At 41.9% G+C, this 24,851-nt stretch overlaps 1 protein-coding gene across 2 annotated transcripts; it reads right to left on the minus strand.

Annotated features, from left to right (window-relative positions):
- Nucleotides 1–511: 511 nt before the first annotated feature.
- On the minus strand, nucleotides 512–24,851 carry clstn3 (calsyntenin 3). 2 transcript variants are annotated; one of them, XM_019261243.2, is made up of 19 exons: nucleotides 24,425–24,851; nucleotides 23,453–23,519; nucleotides 20,510–20,632; nucleotides 18,907–19,117; nucleotides 18,512–18,720; nucleotides 17,238–17,387; nucleotides 16,682–16,867; nucleotides 16,316–16,603; nucleotides 15,686–15,798; nucleotides 13,789–13,948; nucleotides 12,918–12,965; nucleotides 12,620–12,768; nucleotides 11,583–11,731; nucleotides 7,080–7,306; nucleotides 6,738–6,899; nucleotides 5,008–5,153; nucleotides 4,679–4,814; nucleotides 2,595–2,779; nucleotides 512–2,510 (listed from the first exon to the last, which is right to left on the minus strand). In XM_019261243.2, the coding sequence occupies exons 2-19, from the start codon at nucleotides 23,517–23,519 to the stop codon at nucleotides 2,361–2,363; spliced, it is 2,859 nt and encodes a 952-aa protein (XP_019116788.1). In that variant the 5' UTR covers nucleotides 24,425–24,851; the 3' UTR covers nucleotides 512–2,360. The 2 variants fall into 2 exon arrangements, with proteins under 2 accessions (XP_019116788.1, XP_010746088.1); XM_010747786.3 differs by having other exon boundaries at nucleotides 12,906–12,965.

Here is a 24,851-nt window from a genome sequence, read left to right on the forward strand (position 1 = left end):
TTAGCACTGTTGCATCATAGGAAGGTCAGGGCCTTGACTTGGCCCTATCTGCGTGGAGTTTGCACCTTCTCTCTCTAAGGATAAATGGTTACAGAGAAGGATTTCCTTCTGAAATGTAAGTAGAGGTATGAAGTAAAGGCTTCTACAGCGCATAGCAGAAAAAGAAGATGTAGAAGAAGTATTGTTGTTGACTGTGCAAAGTAACATAAAATGGAAATGCTCAGTGCTCCAGAATTGATACTCAGTTGTCGTAGCTTAGTCTGTAGGGACTTCACTTGGGGAACCAGAGGGTGGTCAGTTCAAGTCCAGCTTGAACCAGAATATGGAGTGTGAACTGATAGCTGGAGAGATTCCAGTTTGGCTCCTGGGCACTGCCGAGCAGGGTCATATCTCCATGTTTGCATGTCTGTAAGTATGTTAATATAGTTGCATTCCACCACTGTACACAGCTACAGTTTTACAGTGTTATTTCAGTGAGCACCCTCCTCTAACAACAAAGCTCTCTCTGGAAACGTCATATAGTGTTTTTATTATGAATTTTGTAATGTTTTCTGACAGTTCTCAATAACAATTAGTCAGCATAATCCATGTCATCATTGTATCAATAATTACAGGTAATGTTCCAATAGTAACATAGTAATAATATAAGTTATTAATCAATGCAATGTTTATTCCTTCTTAACATCACACTCATAAAACGACAGGCTTTATTTACTGACAGGTTTAGCACTGCACATTGATAGGCTACACAGACAGACAGCAAGAAGACACAGAGGGAGAGGTGAAGGGAAAAGGCCGAGGGGAAGGGAGGGAGGAGGTGAGGAGAAGCACACAGTTGTACATTCATCGAACCAAAGATATCAGATGGAGTGAAGAAATATAAGAAAAATATAGTATTGAAATGTGAAAGAATTACCTGGAAGTGTGAAAGATAAAATGAGTGAGACGTATCTACGTATCACAACAATGTGCCCTCCATTTTCAGTGATTCAGATATTGACAAGTTCTTAAATTACAACAATATTACACACAAATTAAGAGACACTCATCAAGCCAGGAATTATCATCCTTATCACTACTATTATTATTATTATTATTATACTGTTTTCTGATGCTGGGAAGGTGATTACTCAAATGGGGAGAAAAAGGAAATGATAATCTGCTCCCTCTCAAAGTGTGCAGAAAAAAAGAGTGGTTGCAATAATAATAGTAATAACAATAATATCATAATATTCATCATTGTATGTACAGAAAATTCATTACAATCAATACAATCAAAACTGCCCAAGCTGAGCTGACATTCTGGAAACAGCAGGGGTAGCATTATGAAGTGTACGTGTGTGTTTCTGTGTGTGTGTTTGCATGTGACGTCTTGCAGTTATTGTAAGAGCGGTGTGCAGTCATTGAGAGACATTCCAGTGGTCACTGTGAGGGGGAGGTCAGAGGTCAGGTTTATTGTAGATGTTTTGATGTTTTGTCACTTACTGGCACAAGCTGGGACTTTGCAAAGACTCCGATTTGAACCACAAACCACAGAGTTAGCAGCCTTGAGGCTTTTACTCTGTATCTTTGGAGCATTTAAGTAGTACCGACTTGTGTAAAAGATGAGGTGTATGGTTGATAGTCCATCAGCCCCAAGTAAAATATAGTCAGGAGCTGAAGCACTGCTGTCACACAAAAAAAAAAGAAAAGCTGCAAGCATAGTAGTTTTTATAAATAAATTGGCTGTAATGTCTGACCTCACTGTCTTCACTCTGTGGTTAACGGTGGTCGAAGGATGTGTGGAAGAGAGGATGCAAAGAGGGAGAAAAGAGCTTGTGCACAGACTTCTCAAGTCAGTCTAATAAGAGAATGCAGAGACGATGTTGGGATCGAGGCTTTGTGTCTTTGCCTACAGATCTATTCAAGGCCTGCATGTTGCGGATTGTTCCAGTTTTCATTGTGTAAAGATTTCAATAACAAAAGATAGAATACAATCTTTTCAAAAACAAAACAAAACAAAAGCAGTCTCATTCAAACCAGTATTACACTATACAGACACATTATCATCTTGTGATTTAGAACTGGTGCGCCACATACAATTTTGGTGGGATTTGCTCAGGCGGTTAAATTACATTAACTGTATACATTGTGCCATAGAACATTTAGGTGGAGAACAACAGCCCGTTGTTTGGCTATAGGTCACATATGGCGCTGAGTGTCAAGAGTATTACAGTGACTGTGTTGTGCGTGTAGTGTTTGTAAGCATACATTCCTTATACTAGTGGTGTCAGCAGTCGTTGATATTAAAAGTGTTGAAGTGTGTGACTGGTGATCCGGTTTGTGGTTTCCATGAGAACTGGTGCAGAGACACATGTGGCTCAGTAGCGACGGGCGTTGCCGTCCCTCCCCTCCTTCTTGATGATGATTCGCTGGTCGTCGCTGGCATCATCAGGTGACTCCGCTACCTCTTCATCCTCCTCCCCCTCCCCCTCCGTGTCAGCGGAGATGCCCATACGAGACTCATAGGACTGCGTGAGACAGTGATGATGCGCGGTGAGTTTAACCGGTGTGGTCGTTCATTACGTCAACATCAATAACTTGTTTTTATTTACCTCCATTGGGTTGACGATGATGGTGAGGGCAGAGTCGTCCCATTGGCTGCTACCCTCCTTAGCCCCGCCCCTGGCACCTTCACCACGGCGATGGATGGAGCGAATTCGGAACACACCAAGGATTACCATGACAACCAGGAAGCCCACACACACCATTATGATGACGGTGGCTGCTCCTGGCACCACTGCAGAATAGAAAAACAGAGTGGTCATTATGTGTAATAAAATCCCATTCAAATAACAAAACAATCGCGAAAGCAAGTATCATCTGTGTAGCCAAAGCCTAATGTAGCTTACTCATCTGTGCTATCGAGCCCCATTGTTGTCCAACAACTATTAAAACACATGAGTAAGCCACACCGGTGCACTGGGTGACCTGATCTTTCATAACAATGAACACAGACACTGTAGTTTATTTGAGAGGACCAAATGTGTACTAATCCACGGCTGAAAGCCGCCCCCAACAAGTGTGTCATTTTAGTCCTGTTTGAGTAATCACTGAGCTGTGAATTGTTTATCTCGTCTATATATCCTCTTTTGAAGGAGTTACATTGGACAAGTAGGTATGGGGCTAAGTGCTACAGGAATATTATTTACATATCTGAGTACACACTCATGGATGCCCCTTTTTTTCCAAAGCTAAATGCATGATGACCCAATTGATTATGTGTATTTGTGTATGTGTATTTGTGATATGAAAAATAGCTCAATTATCCAAACTAACCACCTCCTAAATTCAAATTTTAAATCTAAGATTGTTGCTGTTAGACTGTGTGCACAACAGGATTCAATATTCAATTCAATCATAATCCTACCAGCTGCATGACGTGACAAAATCTATCCATTACACTGTTAACCTTTAACTGCATTGTATTTTGTGTTTCACTATGCTCAGTGTATCAGTTTGCAACTTTTCTATCTCGCTACAAGTGCCTGCTGAAAGTTGGGTAGCAAACTATGTACGAGGAGTTCATGTGATAACCTTCAAGACTAAAGATAAGGGTCAGAGTCCCATCATGGGAAAAGTGAGAAAAACAACTGAAATTCTTGTAATCAAGCTGAAGGTTTCTGATCATGTCAGATACAGGTCAGGTTAGTTTTAATATTCTTTGTCAGACTCTGAACCACCTTGACTGAGTCTGACCTCTGACCTATCAGCTAAAATACTTGTGACAACCTGTCCAGTTGTATGTTCATATTGTTCTTAATCTTTTTTTATTCTGTTGAATAAAATCAAAGACAACATTAGAGTAACTTTGCTGACACTGTAGTTATTGCACAAATGAAACTGCAAACCATAACACAAGTATTGGTTACACTGCCCCACTGTGCAGGTTTGGAGCTCTGCATGTTCAGGCGCTTGTCTGCATTTCTGTTCTGCTGCAGCCATTTATCACCAGTAGGTCTCTGGGGTCTTTTGTTTAGGGTTTGTTGTTTGTTCCTCGCCAAAGGCATAAAACTAAAAAAGACCTTGCCTTTGAGTTTGCGGCTCCCAAACGTTGAAATTCTACAATTTCCAGTAGTGTAATTACTGATTGCAACCCCTTCATTTCACCGTATCCTTCTTCGTGTGAAGGAGGAACTATGGCGGCTGTGAGACATGTGAAAAACATGAAAGGTCCTTTCTAGAGCGAGTGTTTGGTTTGCCTGTTTTGTGCTAGTGTAGAAACAACATGGCAGACTCCATGGAAGAGGAAATGCTAAAAACATACCAATTCTTATTTTCAGGTGGTTATACACTAATAAAAACACACATATGCATATAATATTCAGTTTTTAACATTCAAAATCTGTCAACACCTTTAAAAAGCAGCTTTGTTTAGCCTTGTTAGTCTCTAGTCTTGTTATTTATTTTAATTTCTATTTTGTTTATTACTTTTATCATATATTTTTTGGTATTTATGTCTTTCACAGTGTAGAAGGAGACAAGAAACAAGGTGAGAGACATCCAACAAGCGTCTCTGGTGAGTAATTAAACTCTGGACGCTGTAGCCATGTGGCGCACACCCCGACCATTAGTCTGGTCTAGGAAGGTGCTGTAATAATAATTGTTACAGGGCAGGTAAAACAGTGGGAAATGTCACCTGAGTTGCGGTGTGGATTGGGCAGAGTGTGTCCACTCAGCTCTCCAGCGTGATGGGATGGATGGAGGAACTGCTGCTGGGAGGCCAGCAGGTGGGACGGGTGGTACAGACTGTCCAGAGAGTGGAGGAAGTTCACCTGCAGGAAGGAAGAGAAAGAAGCATGACATCCCTGGATATATGGCTCAACTATCTGCAATTCTCATGACATAACCACTTAAGAATATCTAAAGTCTAATTTCTATCTTTCATACAGTATACTGTTCCCAAAGGCTGAACTTCCATGCTCAGATCTAAAGGATATGCGTTATGTGAATGATGCGTCTTCTAACCTCCAGAGTCAACTCATTACTGGTGTATCTGCCATTCATCTCAGAGCATGACAGGCGGAACCGCCTCTCAAAGCGGGCTGAGCCTTTGGCAAGTCGGTAGCGGACTGAGCGAAGGACGTCCTCGTACACAGAGATGGATTCGGCACCTGGAAGGAGCCCAGAAATAAGAGAGGGCAGAACAAAAAAAAAAAGACAGAAAGTCAATATTGAGACGATGACTGTCGAGACAAGGTGGACGAGGGGGAGAGAAAAGGAGTCTGTGGCTACTTATTCAAAGCTGGGAGTGGCTTTACGTGATGGATGACATGGATATTATATAAAACATTATATTGGATTTCAACAAACTGAATGTAGAGGTTTTTAAAGACCCTGAAAACCTTTTTCCAAGAAAAAGAACAATGGTTATAAGATATGAACATAACATCTTCTGAAGTTAAAACCATTTTGGTTGTTTCAAAGGAGAGATTTTCTGTTTTTAACTGGGCAAGACTCGTTGAAAAAAGGTGACCTCAGGTATTTCTGTGCAATGTTTGAATCAAAATGTAATGATATTTGTCCTGGTGAAGGTTTTGACGATTAATCGGTTAAAATGATCTATAGTTGGAAGGTTTTGACGATTAATCGGTTAAAATGATCTATAGTTGTGTGTAACTTTTCTACCATAAAATAAGAGATTTTAAATCATTTTGATGCTACACTAACTCATACTCAGGGGAAGGTGTCATTTGTATGCCTGTTCTCGCTCTATGTAACTTTGTGCTCTGGGTTCAGTCGCCTGTGATAAGGATGTAACGCTTCACGGTACCATCAACTATTTCACTGATGTTGGTGAAACTGGATCATTTTTTTAATGGAGAAAAAGTTTTCTGCCTTTCCTCTATCCTCTGGCTGCTCTGCATCAACTCTCTGTGATCTGCAGAGTTTTCTGGTGGACAGTAAAGTAAACTTCTGTGAACTATAGCTGCTGTTAGCTAATGTTAGCTCAGTTTGTTTGCCAGGCTGCTGGTCTGTGACCTCAGAGCACCGGGGGAGTCCTAGTGTTTGTACCACAGGTGTTTTAGACCACTGAGAAGAGGAGGTTTTTAAGGCTCAGTGCATGTGCAAATACTGATAGGGAGCTGACGTCATGCCAGAACCGGAGCTGGGCAAGCTGGAAATGTAACTGAGCTCAGAAGCCTCTATGAACATAATGACAGAGGAGAAAAAGACCAAAGAGTCGCTGACAGAAGAAGTGACCAAGCAGAAGCCGCCAGACAAGAGTAGCCAATGTCATTTAGTTGTTGGCGAGAGCTTGGTGAAATAAAAGGCTGAAAGACAGACGCCGAGCTGGGCTTCTTGCTGTTGGACTAATAAGTTATATTAGCTGGCTGCTATGGCTTGTGTTGTTGCACTTATTTGGTGTTTGGCTTTTATCAGAGTTGTCGACTCACTAGTTTTTGATCACAAGTAATATAATCCTAACAAATACAGCTGTCCATAACAGTGATGTTGCACTCTGAAAACTGGGGGCACTAAATAACAAAAATAACAATTCACAGAGACACAAATAGACAATCATGAACTATTAAATTCAGATTTCCTGATTTTGTAGTATCTCTTTCAAGTTTTCTCTATATAACTTATTGTTATTGCTGCCTATCTAGGCCAGAACAAGATGCTCTCCTTGTTAAATAACAAACAATAAATGTAGCAACAACAATAAAATGGCACAATATCTTTATACACGGTACCTGTGATGGCAATATAAGCAGTAGTATTGATGATTTCCAGTCCTCTCTCTCGCACAACATCCATGTCTACCAGAAGCTCCTCCCTCTCTGGGTTTAGCTCCTCCCCCAGCGGTTGGACCTCACAGCCGTCCAATGTGTGAGCTACGGCGTCGGACATCAGCGCTAAGAGGCGGTGGAAAGGAGACAAATGGGAGACAAATGAGAAATCACACAAAGGAGGAGACCACAGATGGTCTCTTCAACTCAAAGTGTTAAACAGGCTATGTGCTAAACAAATACAAGAAATCTTTCAAATCTTCTCAAATTAAACGAGCCATCAGGGTTATTTAACGAGTGACTCACCTCCACCCTCCATCCCCTGTGCAGCTGTGTTGACAGCATGAGACAAGGAACAGACAATCCGGAGCTCAGGGAAAAGGGGAACACCACGGGGGCCTTCAAACTCAGGAGCAGGACGAGCCAGATGAGGGCCGACCCCAGACAGAGAGATCTGAGGGGCATCAGGCTGGAGAACAACCAGGTATCCTTCCAGCTGCTTGAGGGACAGGCAGCTCTCCTCGTTAAAACATCTGGCAGTGAGGAGTAAATATGAGAGATAAAAGGAGAAAAATGTCATTGGTTAGATGACTCATGTGTCTGCAGTCTATGCCGAAACAACTTGTTTTTGTCTTAGTCTGTGGTCCAGACTGAGATTTCTCTGCAACTTTTGGATGATAAATCCTACTGACGCCTTTCCTCAGAAGCAGAGAGCCTTCTTCCTTGTCAAAATGTGTTGCCTACATTATCCAGAATGGAGCTCAACCATGCTACAGTCTGCTCAGAGATTCAAGTGTGTTATACTTGTATAAGCTAATGTATCCATGACTCATTATCCTCGAGCAAAGATAAGGAGTGGAGGTCTCACTTCTTTCTATCTCAACTTTTGTCAGAATTGGGGTGTACCCACTTCTAAATACACTCAGATGTGCATCATTTGGTAGTGTCCTGCAAGCTGATTTATTTTTCATGGCAACAGCATTTCATAGCTGTAAGGCATAGTTAAGTAAGGCACACTTTACTCAAGTCTCACGAGTCTTTGGTTCAGTATTGTTTGCAAAATTTGCAAATCTTCTATGACTAATGTTAATTATATAATTACCTTTACTCCCTGAAGTCAAGCACTAGAAATTTATGTGCAAACAGTGAACTAAATATGCAAGAGTAGTCTTACGTTTCACAGTTTATAACACAGGGTGTTTGTACTTTGCTAAACCGGCCTCTTGAAAACAAAATTAGGGGATAAATTAAGAGTATACCCACTTCTCCAGGACCCCACTGTTTCAGATGGTAAGTCCTTAGATGTGTAACAAAACTGTGATCTGTAAAGTCTGCACAGTTCCCTTTTAACTTTTCATCCAGCGCCACCATCAGGTCAAATTTTTAACTCATCCAGCACTTTATAAAGTAGCTGCAAACCATGAGACATTTATATCAGCGCCACTAACATGGCTGCAGACTCTTAGTCTTGTTGTCAAATGAGCAACATTGTGACCGAGTGATGTTAAAAAAGTTGGCTCTGTGACTGTGTACAAAAAGCTGTAAAGCCACTGCAGTGTTTTCTCAGTCTAGTTCACGGATTTCACCATGACTGGGGTTACCGTCAGTTGGTTGTGACACTGAAAAGCAGCACAAGTCAAAGCGCAGTAGCTCTGCTGTAACAAATGTAATTTTCCTGCCAGAAAAGGGAGAACAAATCAGATTGATGACATGCCGCTAACATATATTTATTCATCTGTACTATAATTCAGGATCATATTTGAAAGAGGATTAAGCAAAGTTGTGTGTGTGTTTGTTTGTGTGTGTGTTTGTGTTACATTTCCACTATCAGAGTGAGCAGCTGCTTCTGTCGGCCTCTCCAGAAGGGCCTGCTGTTCAGCCATCTGGGTAACTCCTGGCCTCAAATCAGTCTAATCTTCACACACGCAATAAAACACGCCGAAGAAAAAAAAAAAAAAAAAAAAAAACTCTGGTGCAATTGAGCTGAAACCAAGAAATATAAATCTGTCCGTGACCTTGAATCGTTGGGAACAGTCGGGTGGAGAAAAAAACGAGCAGAGCAGCAGCGACTTCTGGTCTGGTAATCATTCTAATCTTATAAACATGCGACAAACAACAGCCCCAAAAAAATCGAATTAGACTATCTGCACAGGCTGAGAGCTTGATGAGATCTGATTTTTTTAGCCAGGCACCTAGTTTAAGTATGAATACACAATATAGCACATAGTATATGCGCTGGACTGCACTTCCCAAGGTGAATTAATATTTCATCAGCTAAAAGTGACTGCTAAAGCCAGAGAGCCAGTTCGTAGTTGTTAAGCATGGTTGATCATTGACCCGGAAACAGAGTTTGTGTGCTTTTTATTCTCACAGCAAGGTGATTCGTTGCGATGCCCACTGAACCGGGGTTTCAGGGATTGTTCAGGAGCTGAACAGCTTTTTGCTGTCAGTCTGTTTGGCACCATTAAAGATACAGAAAAACATCCCTAAGCAGTCATGCATTCATGCGTTTTATTTCCTCCATTTTCTAGTGATAACTTGTTATGTATCTAATTAGTTTTCTTTAATTATTTATGTAATTATCTTGTCATATGTTATTAACTAATTATGTTGTTTGTTTTAAAAAAATATGTTTATTAAGCAAAATTCAAAGCATGTTGCAAACAGTACACAGATGTAAGTGAGAAGTCTGATATTTTATTTTTTTTAAAAAGAAGACTGATTAAGCCCATAAAAGAACATACAGGCAAAATATAATGCACCCAACTCCCCAGATTCACCCTCCACCCACCCTAGTCTGAATGGGTATTATGTGCACTTTCATGTGGTAGATAAAAGGACAAAGAAAATAAATATATAAATTCATAATACTAATAATAATAATAATAATAATAATACACAACAACAAAAGTGGCTATGAGGGCTGCAAACGCAACAAGGTCAGCTTGATGTTTGTTAAAGCTGCCCATAGGAGACATACCAAAGATAGCAGTTAAAGGGGCACGGGGTCAGGTGGATGTCCAGAACTACAGAGAGGGAGTTGAAGAAAGACGACCAGAAGGAGCTTTGGCCAGGAGAAAAATGTGTGTGGTCTGCTGGGGAGAGAGAGTGCCTGATACAAGAATCATCCGTGTCAGGAAACACTTCCTTTAGCAGTGGTAGTATAGTGGATCCTGTGAACCACGTTAAACTGAATAAGGCTCATATGAGATATGACGACATGATGACATGAAGTGTTTGTGGAGCTGTAACATATGATGTTATCCTCCAATGACGACATAATTAATTTGAGATCAAATCAAATATGACAGGCCTGAAATTTTCATCACACGTGACGTCATGCAGGATCTCTATTAATGATGTTGTTAGAGAGCAGCGTAGATCCTTTGGGGAATAGAGCAGTTCGTGAGGTGTGAGTGGCAGGGATAAGCGGAGTAAAGTGTGTTGGTTAGAAAGAAATTTACAGTGTGTGTTGCAGTACACGATTAAATAAAAGGCTACAGTGTCAAAAGGTCAGCTCCGAAGCTCTGGTGCGTTATTTCACTGCTGTGGGAAGTGACCGGCCTGACCACAGTCTGACAGGAAAGGTTAACACCGGACAAACAAGCCCCATTATCCCAAGATGGTGAGAAAATAATCCCATTATCTCGCACTTGTTATTTCAAGATAATAACTTGTTATCATGAGAAAACAGCGGAAATAAAGTGTAGGAATGTATGACCGCTTTGGGCTTCCATACCTCTCTAAAGATCCAAAACCTCTGGAAGGATGTTATGAAATGTTTGTCAGACATGTTTAATACTCCCCTTAAATTCCAAGCTCCGTGCACTTGGACATTAAAACAGACAACTTTTGGACTTTCTACAATTTTGATTAGGATTTCTATATGCCAGGACAGCTTGTAGTATAGCTGCATCACTGAAGCTTTCGGATTGTATTGGTCTGGAAAGACAAGCTCTGGGAACCAAACATGAATATTAATAAATATGGAAATGTGGCTTTACCTGAAGGGAAACTGTAAAATAATAATTTATTTTATTTGTATTAATTTTGACCTTGTATTGGTGCAAGTTAACTGGGTGTGTGTCTTAGTAATGTACGTATTTGTAGTCTCAGTTTCCTGATGAGATGTTATAAGAAAATGAGAATAAACAACTTTAGAGACACTAAAGGAAACAACCAGCAAAACAGTTTATCAGTCACGCCCTCAGTTACTAAGCAGACTGAAATTTATACCCGCAGTTCACTCCGTTAAAGCAAAACTTAGAGATAAGATATTCCTCGTTATCTGCCTCACTTTGACATATTTTCTGCATAATCATATCTTTCATGTCACACCATTTCTCATCAGAGCCGGGGCAAGGTCCACGTTTGATGAGTTCAATGTCAAAGGAGTAGGCGGCGGCGGCAGAGTCCAGAGAGTGAGCCATAATTTCACTGCTTCAGATGGACTCTCAGATACTCAAGTGTTAGCAAGTCTCTGATGTATCATTTGTGATGTCCAGGGATTTCCAGTGTGATCATTTAGATTTCTAGTTTCACTTTCCTTCAGCCTGCTTCAGTGAGTTTCCTGCATTTCATGCAATGACTTTCAATCAAAGGACATACATTAGTTACTGAAGTTGTCTTTGAATATTGGGGCATGCTTTTCTTTGCAGTTTTGCGGTTGTGTTACAACCTACCGCTGGTCATGAAATCAGTATCTCCACCTCTTCTATTTTTATCTGTATGGGTTTTGACATACAGCCACAGTAGTGCAAACAGCCCTTATCCATTGGTGTATGTGTGTGTGTGTGTGTGCTTTTGTACCTGAGCGAGGTGGTTAGTTTGAGCGGTCGGACTCCGGGGGTGGCGAAGCGTAGAGAGTTTCTGTAGGTGACCTGCTGCACTGCACGGTTAAAGCTCTCAATGTCGTCTCCCTCCAGCACTAACACTGACTGGCTGGGGTTCACATGAACCTGCAAGGTGAGAGGAGAAGCTCCCATTCATTTACAGAAGAAGACATCATGATACCAAGGCTCAAGACAAACTTTAGAAAGAGTTAACCTTCTTGAACCAAATTCATTAGCAAAGAAAAAATAGTTTGATTCCTTTTACACACAGAATTAATATACATATACCAAAATGTTGCCTCAAACACACCAAACCACCACTAGAGGAGGTTAGAAACACATTTGGCAACATGACAAGCTGCGTTTGCATTCAAAGGGTTGGTTCATTAATATTTAAGTACGTCTTGGTGTCTATATGAAGACTGAAACAGGCTCAACTTGTCCTGTGACAGGACAAATTGTGAAACTATTCTTGAATGTATAACCCATAAACAGCAGGTATGAAAACAGAAATAAACTATTAATAATTTAAAAAACTGAAGACAGATTTGATTAGGACTCGTCTCTCTTCTTATACCAACCAAAATGGTTCTTTCAAAAACACCTCATATGCATAAAATACCTAAAACTGACACTATGAACTCTCAGTTTGTAAAGCTATTTGCAGATATGGAACAAGTGATGATGAGTTTATTGTTAATTAAAACTGTTCTCCTGAATAAAGGGGGTGTAAAAGAGGTGGGAGATCTGAACTCACACATATGAAGCTCAAATAATTTCATTAACATACATTTTTCATTAAATACATTATATTACATTAATTACAAAGCTTTGGATCTAAAAATGCACATTCCTCTTGTAAATGTATTTATTACGGAAACAATCACAGAAGAGTGTTTAAATGTTAAGGGGAAGAGGTCGTAATTATTAAACGTGTATTTCTGAGAGAGATCTCAAAGAGACTTCTTCCTCTCTCTTTACAACGCGGCAGTCTACAGCTCTCTGAGGCATTACCTTCATGCCAGACCCCAGAGTCTCCAGGTCTCCGAAGTCCAGACCCTCCCTGCAGGCGTAAAGACACTCCACCACACTGTGAGGCTCCACGCTGCCGGGACGCACCGTCACCCCCGACAACAGGCCATGATAACCACCCACATACTTCACTAAAGACCGGAGACAGACCACATTTATATTCTAATGTGCACATAAATAATAGGCCAACAATGACACAGCAAAAATAAATAAATAAAGAGACCGCACACTCTCATGCTGACATAAGTGCGAAAACAAAGGAGGTCACCTGAGTCTTTACCCTCTGGGATGGTGTTGTTCAGTATCTCCTTCTGCTTCTCTTCAGGCTCTGCAGGGAAAACCAGTGAGGGGGCAGAGGGGATTAGACAAAGAGAAAACAGTGAGGCACACACCGAGGAAGATGCCTAGATGTAGTAGGGTATGAAAAGAAAGTAAGAGGAAGACTAAAGGTGTCAGAGATTGACAGGAAGAATGAAAAAAACAAGAATAATAACACGAGCCAGCGCGAGTGAGAAAACGTAAGCAGGAAAACTGTGGATGATATTCAAAAATGCACCGACTCCTCATTATCTAGCAGCAGCTGTTGCCAAGCAGGCAAGATAGCGACTTCGACTGAGGAGTGGAAGACTGTGGATGTGTGTGTGTTTTGTGTGTGTGTGTGTGTGTGTGTATTTCACTTCTAATTGGCAGCCAGCGTTTCCCAGTTTAACCAGCGGTTCGGGTATAAGTGGCTGATAGCTGTCTGCCCCTTGTGTTGTTCTGCTTCCCTGAATAATTGATAAGTCAGTTATATTATTAGCCCTCAAAGACAAAATGCATCAACCAAATTATAACTGAGTGGAATGAGGGAGTGAATGGCGCGAGGCAAGATGTCTCGGACGATCGCCTTAAGGTGCCTTCTGAGGATACGTGTGTTGCTGATGCTTATGCCAGAAATGTCAGCCTGCTCTCTTTGATGATATGTGACATTTCAGTGACGGAGGAAGCAAACTGCACAACTGCTGCTCATAGCATTTAATGGAAAAAAAAAAAACTTAAAAAAATGATTTCTCACTCTCTGCTTGCATTCATTTCTGTCAAAATACATCATTAAGCTGCAATGGAATATATGTCAGTTGTGGATTCACTGCGCATAAATTTCAGCATCTTACCCCAGCAGGCGCCGATGAACATCCTCTGGCGGGGGGCAGGGTTGGGGATGGCTCCATTGTCATGGATCAGGGCGGGGTCAAAGGTCACACCATCGACATACAGGGTCACTGATGGGAACTGGACGCTGAGTGAAAGATGATGCCACTCACTGTCACACACCTGTTGGACAGAGATAACATGACAGAGTCAACATGAGGCCGAACAAAGGAAACAGCTGGAATATCTAGCACAGGGTGTTAAAGGTGGGTGGAAGTAAACGCATCAACACAAACAACGATGTACAACTCACATTCATTATCCTACTTAAAGGAGCAGTGTGTATGCTGATGATTGTAACCCTGTCACATCACCCTCTCCTTTTGAGCATGAAGAAGAAACTTCAAAACGTGAAAGTTCCTGTCTAGTGTTTAGTTTGTCCGTTCTCATGGCGGTTTAACATGGTGGACTACGTTAAAGAGGACCTATGGTGTCTGTAGACATAAAAAGCTCATTCTAAGATAAACATGATGATTCTTATTCAGGCGAAAATAAAAACGTAGTTATGTATATTATATTCCATTTCTCCGTTAGCCGTAAGTAAAACAGGTATTAGCACTAAAATTTAGTTAAAGTGAAGTTAAAATACTAATTTTTCAGACATTATAGATCCTAGTACTAATTATCACTATATATTACATTACTGGTTCCCTAAAAATAGGGCCACAAGGTAAATCTGAGGCATTGTGAGATGAGTGATTAGGTAATACGAAGAAAAAAAGTTCTCAGATACAAATTTGCTTTACTTTTTGGGACGTTTCTTATCTTCGCTTGATTTTTTTTCTTTGGGGCATGATCGGGTATTTAAATGAAACCATCTGAGAAATTTAGAGACATCATAGACATCTGAAATGTGCCCCCAACTAGCTTTTTATTTGTAAAAAAAGGTTTGAAGCCATCTTGATTAAACGAATCAAATCATAATCTGAAAGGTATTATGTATCTATAGCTGTGAGCACTGCTATACACTGCTGAATATTTCATCTATTTGAGCTTTCTCTATAGAGAGGGTGACATCAGAAGGAACACAAAGAAAGAAAGATGAGGGAATTATACTGACAGAGGGGCAGAAAAGAAAGGCCGGGGTAATAAGACATCGTGGTTCAGACAGAGGGATTTTTACAAATCTTCTCCCCATCAGCTCAGCAACCTTTAATCCACACTGCTTCAATCTGTCTGGGACCAGTCGGTTCAGACAAAACAAACTCCATTCAGACCCCGTCCTCCCCAAAAAAAAAAAAACACTCATGTGCATGCAGGTATGTACGTTTGCCACATGATCAATATATGCAAAATACCTCACTGAGAAGCGTTTTAGATACACATGTTTAATGTTTTCTGCGGCACTGCATGTCAACCCTTTCATGATAAGATGCTGAGGATTGTGGAAGAAGATCTTTGTGTAACCAGCTGAGATCGGATATTTTATACCGTCTGAATGAAAAAGAAAATTAGTCTCATGTTGTTTTCTATTGTTCTCCTCTCTACTGGGAAATGCATAACACTTAATTTAGTAACATAAAAACAGAAATTGATTTCGTGAATATATAACACACAAAGACTGAGTTGGCTCTTCAGATTTAAAGTAGTACTTGAAAAAAGCCCGGAGATGAGAATAAAAGACCTTTATCTGGATACACTTTGAGCTTGTAGCAGCTCTTTTTAATGCGTTTTTCCCCTTAAATATATAATTTGAAAGCACATAAAAGTACTTATAATAGAACTGAAATAAAACCCTTCTTTGTGCTTTTGTTTTTGTTTTTTTTATCACATCTCCTCCATTTCAGTTTAATTTCCAGGTATAAATACGAAAGAAAACAGTAAGAACATCAAAGCTAAGAGTTGCGGTTCCCCCAGTACCTGCTCCAGTTTCCACAAGAACTTGACGGGCCGTGCGGCTGAGACGTCGGGCCAGTAGAAGAGAGAGAGGCGGCAGCCGTGGACGGAGAGGGAGTAGTGGGAGAAGGAGTCATCTGTAGGAGCGGGAGAGCACGGGAACAGAAAATAATTGGTGGGTCAGTGTGGTCTTGTCAAACTGTCTCAGTGTCAGCAGGTATTTCTTCAGAGAATAGCCACAGTAACAACTAAAAAAAAAGTTTATTATAGTTGTATATACTTGTGAATTATATCGCTGTTTTAACCAAGGGGCAAGGTTTGCTGAGCACGCTGCTTTTTTAGCACTGCAACCTACAAAGTTATGCGGTTCACATGATACACACAATATTCTGCCTGGCAGGATTACAATGTTTTACCGTTCTTCTTCTGTCCACTTGGCTGCTCAAGTGGAGCAGCTGGATTTAAGTGTCTCTCTCAAGAGCACCTTGATCGTAGTTGTTGAAGCTATAAACAATTGAACTTTTTTTATTCCGCCTGCAGTACTGGGGATTTGAGTGGGTAAATGTATGGAGGTTTAAGTGAAAACTTTCCTTTGCATAATAGCCTCCACACATCCTTTAAATCCGATTAAAGCTGCTGTAAAATATAACGCACCGTTCCTGACGGTGCTGCACACGATAGTCTCCTCCTCCTTGCGACTTCCTCTGGTCTGAGTGGTCGTAGGCTGAATGTTGGCGCCACCCCTTCGCATCCACAGCTGGAGGGTGAAGTGGTCGCCCGATAAAGCCGTGACGACCGAATCCGGCACCACGGCGACGTGGTTGGACCCGTTGAAGGAGAAGACCAGAGATGAATCAGACGAGGGGAGGGTGGGCAGTGCTGAGGTCCAGTTGGCAGCAGGAGATGGAGGTGGGAGGAGGTCTACTTCACCCCTGACAGCACCTGAAGAAAGAAAAAGGGAGGATATAAATAAAAAGGTTCCTACCCTCTGAGTATTCACCTGTGTTGATCTGTACTCACCACACAGTCGTCGCACGGATCTGTCAGAGTAGCTGTCTCTGTCACAGCCCTTCCCGATGTGGCCAGTCTGGAGCTCGACAGTGGCCTGGATGTTCCACACAGTCTCTTCGCAGGTCTCCAGATGCAGGCTGGGGAACAGGGGGATGCTACCTGACCCAGGTGTGTACTCCACACGCTTAGTCCATCCTGAAAAAAATATAATATGTTGGGAGCTTTATGAGATGGAACAAATAATAAACGCACTGAGCAAAAACAAATGAAAAAGACTGTCAATAAATGTGCATGCTCATCCTGTAGAGGAAGCTAATGTCAGGGAAAGTGTAGTAGTAGCATGTACGATTCTATAAATATATTGTCACAGTTTAATGAATTGCCTTCCCTTGATGTTACTTAGCGTCAGCAGTTCCTCTTTAAACTCAGCTCCTGATATAAACATGCAAAGGTGAGTCATCCAAGCGGCAGCCCACGCTAATTCCAACAAGAAATGATAAAAATGACTAAAACACATCTCTGAATCCAAAGATCACAATCAGGACAGATATGTAACATTGCTTACCGATCCAGCCCGGTTTGCAGGACGGCTTGACCGTGACGACAACCTGGGCATCAGCCTGAGCACGGTTCTTCCCACAGTCGAAGGCGGTCACCCAGAAGGTGTGAACGCGCTGACGCTTCGAGTCCAACGGCTCTGTGTTCTTAATGTTGCCTAGGAGACGGAGAGAGAGACAAAGAAAGAAAGGACAAGAAATAATGAAACAAAGAATAAAAGGGGAAAACAGAAATAGAAAGGGTTAGTCATCGACAACAAGCTTGCGTAATTGAAAGCCCGGCACGAACGAACACTCATTGATAAAGCGTCTGCACATTCGCATTAACAAGGCCACTACGCTGTTCAGTGCTCCACACTCAAGAATAGAAAACGGCAAAACAGAGGGAGATAAATTGCACAGACAAAAATGAAAAGTGAAGGGTTTTTTTCCCTCTTTTTAGAGATAAAGGTAACAGCGAGTAACTGTGATAGGCTGACAGCACGCAGCATGCCAGCTGTCAGACAACAGGTAAGACAGAAGAAGCTGTGACACGGCGGGGGGGAAAAACAGAGGCATGAAAGAGATAGTGGTAGCAATAGAGGAGACATAGTAAGGAAGAAAAGAAAATAGACAATGACAAGCCCAAAGCATCTGGAAAAGGTTGGAACAAAGGGTCTCTGTGCTGCTGTACCAGTCTGACCCAAAAAAGAAAGAAAGAAAGAAGCTGCTCATCCTATGCAAAACCCCCCCACGTCCAGGACAATTCTGCAGAGTCATACGAAAACAGGGTCCTCCTCAGCCGCTGTGTCACATTACAATTGATCCCCCAGCAGCCAGTCAATGGATACAATAACGACAAAGAAGAATTTAGGGAATCTACGTGCAGCCAGGAACAAAAGGATGCTATATTAAACCAAACAGCTGCTGCAGTGTTTATGCAGAGACGGAGCAATAGTCCGCCCACACGGAGTCTATTTTAACATCTTTTGGTTTCTACCTGTGACAGGCATTAAATACCTTCAATTCACTCTGTCGCTATGCAGACATCAATATCTCAGCAGTGTCTGGTGTGTGTGTTTTTCATGTATTGAGGACATCCGGAGCTTAGGAGTTGAATACTGAACTGAATATTGAATTTGGTGGTTCTACAAAGAGCAGACAGTGCAGACAGCATAACAGGAGAATAATATGGTGACTGGTGGGGATATTGTATTTCTGTTGCAAGAGAAAGACAAAATATTAATAGGTCTGAGAGTCCAACACCCTTTAATTCGCTGCTACAAGATAAAACATATCTCACCATCGTTGTCAATAGCGAAGGGCACATTGGGAGTGATGATGTCATAGAAGCAAATCTGGCTGTACTGCGGGGAGCAGTCGGCATCCAGAGCCTCCACACGCACGATTCGGTCAAACAGACGCCCTTCTGGGACTGAAGCCTCATAGCGACGCTCGACGAACACAGGGGAGAACTCATTGACGTCGTTTACACGAACATGTACGGTGGCCCTGAGGGAGGAGTGGGAGACAAAACACAAGCAGAGAAAGATGGATTAGTCTAACAACGGGAAGCAGAAATGGCTGGATGGTCTTTACAGCGCACAGTTAGAAGAACCTCAGATAGAGACTGTAATTATTGTGAAAATCATGAAATATCTTGTGTAAATCAGGAGGAGGAGGAGGGAGGTGACTGACTTGTGGGATTTCTTGCTGTTGACTCCATCAGGTCCCTCTCCGCAGTCGTAGGCCTGGATGGTGAAGCTGTGTTCACGCTGGCTCTCACAGTCCAGGGGCTCCTTGGACCGAACCAGACCTTCACCAGTGGAACGGTCCAGAACGACAGCCTCAAACTGGACTGAACCGGAACCAGAGGGGCCATTATGAACCCGGAAACCACAGATTTCACCTGGGAGAAGGGAGAAAAATAAGTCAATGTGTCAAATTGTAAAGACTATGACTCCAAATTTACTTCTTCATATTGTTTAAGAAATGATATTATTTCTCTCTAACTTGTGGAAAGTTATTTATCCTTTTGTTTTTCTCTGAATTGATTATTCTAACTCAAGTGTGAAAACCTGTTTATAGCTTTTACAGAATGCTGCAGCCTTAACTCACAAACAAGAGATTATACAGCCCCAAATTTACCCTCTTTATATTGGCTCCCTATTGATTTTTTTTTAGGTTTTACTCATTACTTTGAAAGCACTTTGAGTTTTATGCCCAAACACACTTGCACTGGCCTGCTGCAAAAGTGCTGCAGGCTAGACTAAACTAAATAATGTTGTGTATTTCCTGTCAGCATCCCCAGTATTCCTATTAAAATTCATCTTGCTGCCTCCTTCCTGTTATTTAAATCTCTACTAAAATCTCCAGAGTTTAGAAATCCGTCTGTGCCATTTTGTCTTTTTATTGTCCCAATAATTTGTTATTTGTTCTGTAAAGCACTTTGTAATTTTGATTTGAAAACTGCATTATTACAACCAGCGACATATCCAGTCACTCGAAATGTCTGCAATCTAAGAAAAGAAGAAGGAAATCATCATGATTGAACTACTAGTAATCAGTTTAAAGAGTTCTTTCAGAGTGCAGACAGATATCTGGAGGATTCATTTAGGTTTATCTTATACAGACAATCATTACAGGAACAGAATAAAATTGATTGGAGCTGAGACTCAAAATTAAAACAGCTGATCCAAACTGCTGATCTTCCCTGGCCGACATATGTCGCAGATAGGGAAGGTTCTTGCCCAAGCAGCTAATTTTCTCTTCCTTCTTGACACAGGACCTATAAATTTCAGGGAGCGCTGGAGTAATTCTAGTTGATCTATTATAATTTGACTGAACACGGTTATTTCCAGGAGTGCAAATATGATAACCTTATTTTATCAGGCTGCAGAGGCAGAGCGCTGCCGACTGCTCCTGAGATGAAGGGTTGAATTACACTATGATGGTCTAAAAATAGTGGACTCTGTGACTGAATACACTGCATTTAATATTCGGACCGTCTATTGGGAAATATGGTTGGAAATGGCAGCAATCTCGTAGCCTCCAAAATGTCTCTTACAGCGGCATGTTTACTATTAAAACCCAAGCGAGGCCTGGTGAGATAATTTTCAATTTGGCGAGGCGAGTGCCTGATTTGACCTATTTTCCACAGTTGCCAATTCTGTGGATGTTCAGGCAAAATCATGGAAATATTTTTGAGCATGTTTTTTTTTTTTATACCAGCTCTCTCATCCTATATTGCTATATGAAGCAATATAAGATGAGCTGGCAATATAGTTGCTGTTGGTGTTACCGGCGTAGTGTAGTGGAGCATCTTTGTCCAGGGCAAAGAGAGGGGGATTGAGCAGCACAGTGTTGTCGTTCTCCATGACAATCCCCTGGTACTCTGTCTCGATCCATGGCTTGTGCTTATTGGCTGAACGGCACAGAGAAGATGAGAGACCGAAGAGGCTTTGGGTTAAACGGAGCAATTAGAAGGAACCAAAGTGTCTATTTTTAACACTCCATTATGGGCAAGGACATGGTGAGAGTGTGCACGAGTGGAAAAATACACAATGTATGCGTGTGTGTGACCACAAAGACACAGTTTAATCACATTCGCACCCTCACAGATTTCCCCCCTTTCTTCCTTTTCTCCATACAGACCTCCTTGTGTGCGCACACCTCCCTGGTTGGCGGTGTAATTAAAGACAGTCAGATCTCACCTTATCACACACAGAGAGGTATATTGCTCATATCAATCAGGCAAACTGACCTGCCACAGGCGACGCACAATAACGCACTAGAAAAACAGCCGAGTCCAAATCAAATGCCGGGGGTTTAGTGTGAATTTAACCTTTAATTGCGAATTAATTATTCATCCCTGTGCTGGATGTTCAGTGCTGAATGATCAAAGGCCAAGTTAATGAGCCAGAAGGATGACGATTTTACACTCCAGCGAAGAGCAAAAACAAAAGCCTCCCCTCTGTTGTCCTCAATCTCTTGACGCTGAAGCTGCAGAGTTTGGAAATCAGACAGAGGCACAAGACTTGTGTTAAGCAATTGCTTTGTTGTCTACACAGTGAATTTTCCAGAAGAAATCTGACTGGAACTAATTTCGCCGTCTCGTCTGTGAGAAGAGAGTCAACAGAGGAAAATGCTGCTGTTTCTGAATCTGATCAAACTTCTCTCTCTCCAAACACAGGGACTGTATATCCTTTGAAATGTTACAATTATAGAGCCAATACCATAAACAACACGCAACACTTGTTTTTGACACCTTTGACACATTTTTCCGTACCAGAACAACTACTAAAGTACTGTAGTTAAGCAGAATTTCGAGGTATATTACTTGGGAATTTCTGTTTTATATGATTTTATACTTGTACTCCACCACATTTCAGAGAGAAATTTGGTTATTTGTCTGTTTTATTTGACAGATATAGCTACTAGCTACTTAGAAATAGCTCAGCCTCAACCAGCTACAACATTAAAACGCTGCTTACACAGTATCAGTAATAACAATCCAGTAATGTCTCTAAAAGAGGCCATTCTGCAGCCTGATTGCTCTTTAAGCAAATCTTGCAGATAATACTCATTTTGCATGCAGGACTTTTACTTGTAATGGGGTATTTTTACATCGAGGTACAGCTGCTTTTAAAGCCAAAACAATTAAATGATAGATTGACAGAAAAATGATGTGACTATTTTAATGATTCCCTCGTCGTTTGCATCCTCAGATGTGAAGATTTGCTGCTTTATTTGTCTTATGTGATGAGGGAATAAACATGGTTTTTGGACTTTTGGTCATACAAAATAAGCAATTAGAGGATAAAAACTGTAACTTTTACTCTTTTTATGAATCAATAATCAACAAGGAAATTAACTGTAACTGACTGCAGTTGCAGTCCAAGCTCTTTTACTTGAGTAAAAGATATTAACACACTAAAATTTATCTCTACAAAGCACACTTAGCATTCAACGAAAGAGGATAAAACTCTCAGATCTTGTCAAATGTCCAAACACAAGCAGCTGTGCAAGAACTTAGCTTGAATAGAATAGTCTGAAATTGGCAAATTCATGATTTGAATGTGGAAATATCTGATTGCGGAATACGTGAAGAGGACAAATCTGTTTTTAACATTGTTTTTGATGGATTTTGTCTGCTATAAAAAAAAGTAGTTGATGTTCAATACGCAGCTCCTATCGAAGGTATTCATCGTCTCCTCTCAAGGTCCAGCCTGACACCGTCTCCTCCTCCTCCTCTATTTCCACAGTCCACTGCCATGTCTCTTTTTTGGTCATTTATCTCCCGCCCTCTGTCCCCTCGGCTGATCTCCTCCCTCCCTCCCTTCCTCCACTGCTCTGCTATATAGCATTAATCTGAGCATCAGGCCTGTGGATTACATCCGGGATTACAGATTGAGAGGCATCCTATTCCATGTCTGTCTGTCTCTCCTGGCACTCTACCTCTCTCTGTCACTCTATCGCTCCACAGTCTGTCTCAACCAGTACATATATAAATATATATATATATATATATATATATAGTATATACACAAATGGTCTGGTATCTCATGCTTTTTCCTTTTCCCTTTCCCTCGTGTCACCTGATCTCAAGTACTCCTCCTCCTCCTCCTCCTCCTCCTCCTGCCTTATCGCCCTGCGTCTTTTTCGGCCACGTCCTCTCCTGTCACGGCTCCTTCTCCTCTGCCCCCTCCTCTCTGACACTCCATCTCTCCTTCAATCTCCTCGTCTTCCCTGCATCACTCTCCTCTACCTCCTCCTCCTCCTTCTCCTCTGACATTCTTCCTCCACACTGTCTGTTTCATTTGCCTTCGCCCCCCCTCCTCCCATATGATAATCATTGGAACAATGATGTTGAATCAGAGTCATGGTTATCCAGGATGATAAATCTGCTATAGAGGTGGAAACAGATGTATCATCCTCTCAGAGTCACAGTGTCACGAAACAGGCACATGCACATCGGGTCACGAAACACAAAACGTATGCACACGTATGTCTCAAACGCACTGTTTATGTAATGAGGGGACTGAAGCTATGTCTGGTGATTCCACTCATGAGGGTTAGCAATAAAGTCATCAGGAGCATTTCAGGGCAAAACAGCCACGGCCCTCCCTCCATCCCTCCCTCCCAACCCCCGAGCACCTTGACAGGTCTGTGTGCTCCCATGACAAATCTAAAGCATCACCTCGAACACTTTCACAATTAACAGTCAAAAGGATGAGGAACTGACCTTTGTTGCCACTGGCAACCGAAGTCAAGCAAAGGAGGAAGAAGGAGAGAAAATTCATTCTGTCCATCTGAGGGAGGAAAGGAAAGGAAAGGAAAGGAAAGGAAAGGAAAGGAAAGGAAAGGTAGAGGGGGCAACAGGGTGGGGTGAGGAAAGGGAAGGAAAATGGGGGAGGAGAGGGAGGAGGGAGGAATACAGCACATGCATCAACAACTGATCAGCACTGGAAGAGACAGGTACAAGACAGAGAGACAGAAACAGATCAGGCCTCATCAGATGACGCCTGTGTTTGTGCAGTGAAACACATGTGTCATGTATGTAACCTCAAGAGCCACGCTCCCACCACACACGCCTCACACAATGAACTTTAAAGCTGCAGATTGAATCCGCATTAATAAACCAATGATCCACAATTTGTTCTCAAAGACACAAAATCATATATGCAGAATATACTGAAGCATGCACGTACCTGGCTGTGAGTGTGTCACCAGAAAAGGTTTTTGCATGTGGCTGTGTGGGTGTTTTAATTGTGGTTTGTTGGTTAATAAAGAAGAAGAAGAAGAAAATGCAGCTGCTGTCTGGTGGCAGTGGCCACAACTGAAAAATGAGTCCTTGGGGGGTTTTCAGCTCTCACTGACATAACAAGCCTCTACGTTTTTTCCATTGCTGCAGTCCTTCATAGGCTACACAGCACAACACACACTGTAAATCACATTTATTTAACATATAACAGGAGACTCCATCTGTTCACAGGTTGTTCGGGCTAGATCCAAAAGCACAGAAACATGCTATGCGACAATAATCAGCCGATTTACATTGCAGGCTTGGATTGACACACATTGGTGTGTTGAGCTCCATGACCGCCTATAGCCATGTTGAGACTCGAGTAAAGAGAGGACATGTCGCAGATATGAAGGTTAGCTGAAGCACTTGTATAAATTTATATATATATATATATTGATGGGGGGATATTACCGTTGGTTAGTGCGCTGATGCTCCTGGTTGGTACCCAGCCTCTACGCTCCTCGCAGCATCCGCCTCTCACGCCTCTCACGCCCCTGCCGCTCGGCTCTGCGCGGCAATCCCCCGCAGGCTGCAAACAAACCTCCAGGTAGAGAAGGAAGAGAGGACACACGGAGACACTTCTGAGGGATGACAAGGTGTGTGTGTGTGTGTGTGTGTGTGTATCAGCCAAGTGATGAGATGTGAGGAAGATTCAAGAGACCGATGGATGCCCTTGTTTTTTCGGCTCTGTACGGAGGAGAAAAAACGGTGGGAATATTACGCTGGCGTCCCCTCCCTCTCGACGTTTCTTAACCCGCCCACACTGCGTCCTTCTCCGCTCTCTATCTCTCTCTCTCTCCGGCCCCCACCAGCTCTCTACCAGACTGCTGCCCTAGCT

This window comes from Larimichthys crocea, chromosome XVI (genome assembly GCF_000972845.2).
Source record: "Larimichthys crocea isolate SSNF chromosome XVI, L_crocea_2.0, whole genome shotgun sequence".
NCBI lineage: Eukaryota > Metazoa > Chordata > Actinopteri > Sciaenidae > Larimichthys > Larimichthys crocea.

Excerpts from the sequence above, each read along its gene's own strand:
- clstn3 (XM_010747786.3), bottom strand. The coding sequence starts at position 23,519 with ATGGACAGAATGAATTTTCTCTCCTTCTTCCTCCTTTGCTTGACTTCG. Across the intron at positions 7,307-11,582 it reads AAACTAACCACCTCGCTCAG|ATGTTTTAACGAGGAGAGCT; the intron begins GTACAAAAGCAC and ends CCTCACTGCCAG. Across the intron at positions 4,815-5,007 it reads GTAATGAGTTGACTCTGGAG|GTGAACTTCCTCCACTCTCT; the intron begins GTTAGAAGACGC and ends TCCTTCCTGCAG.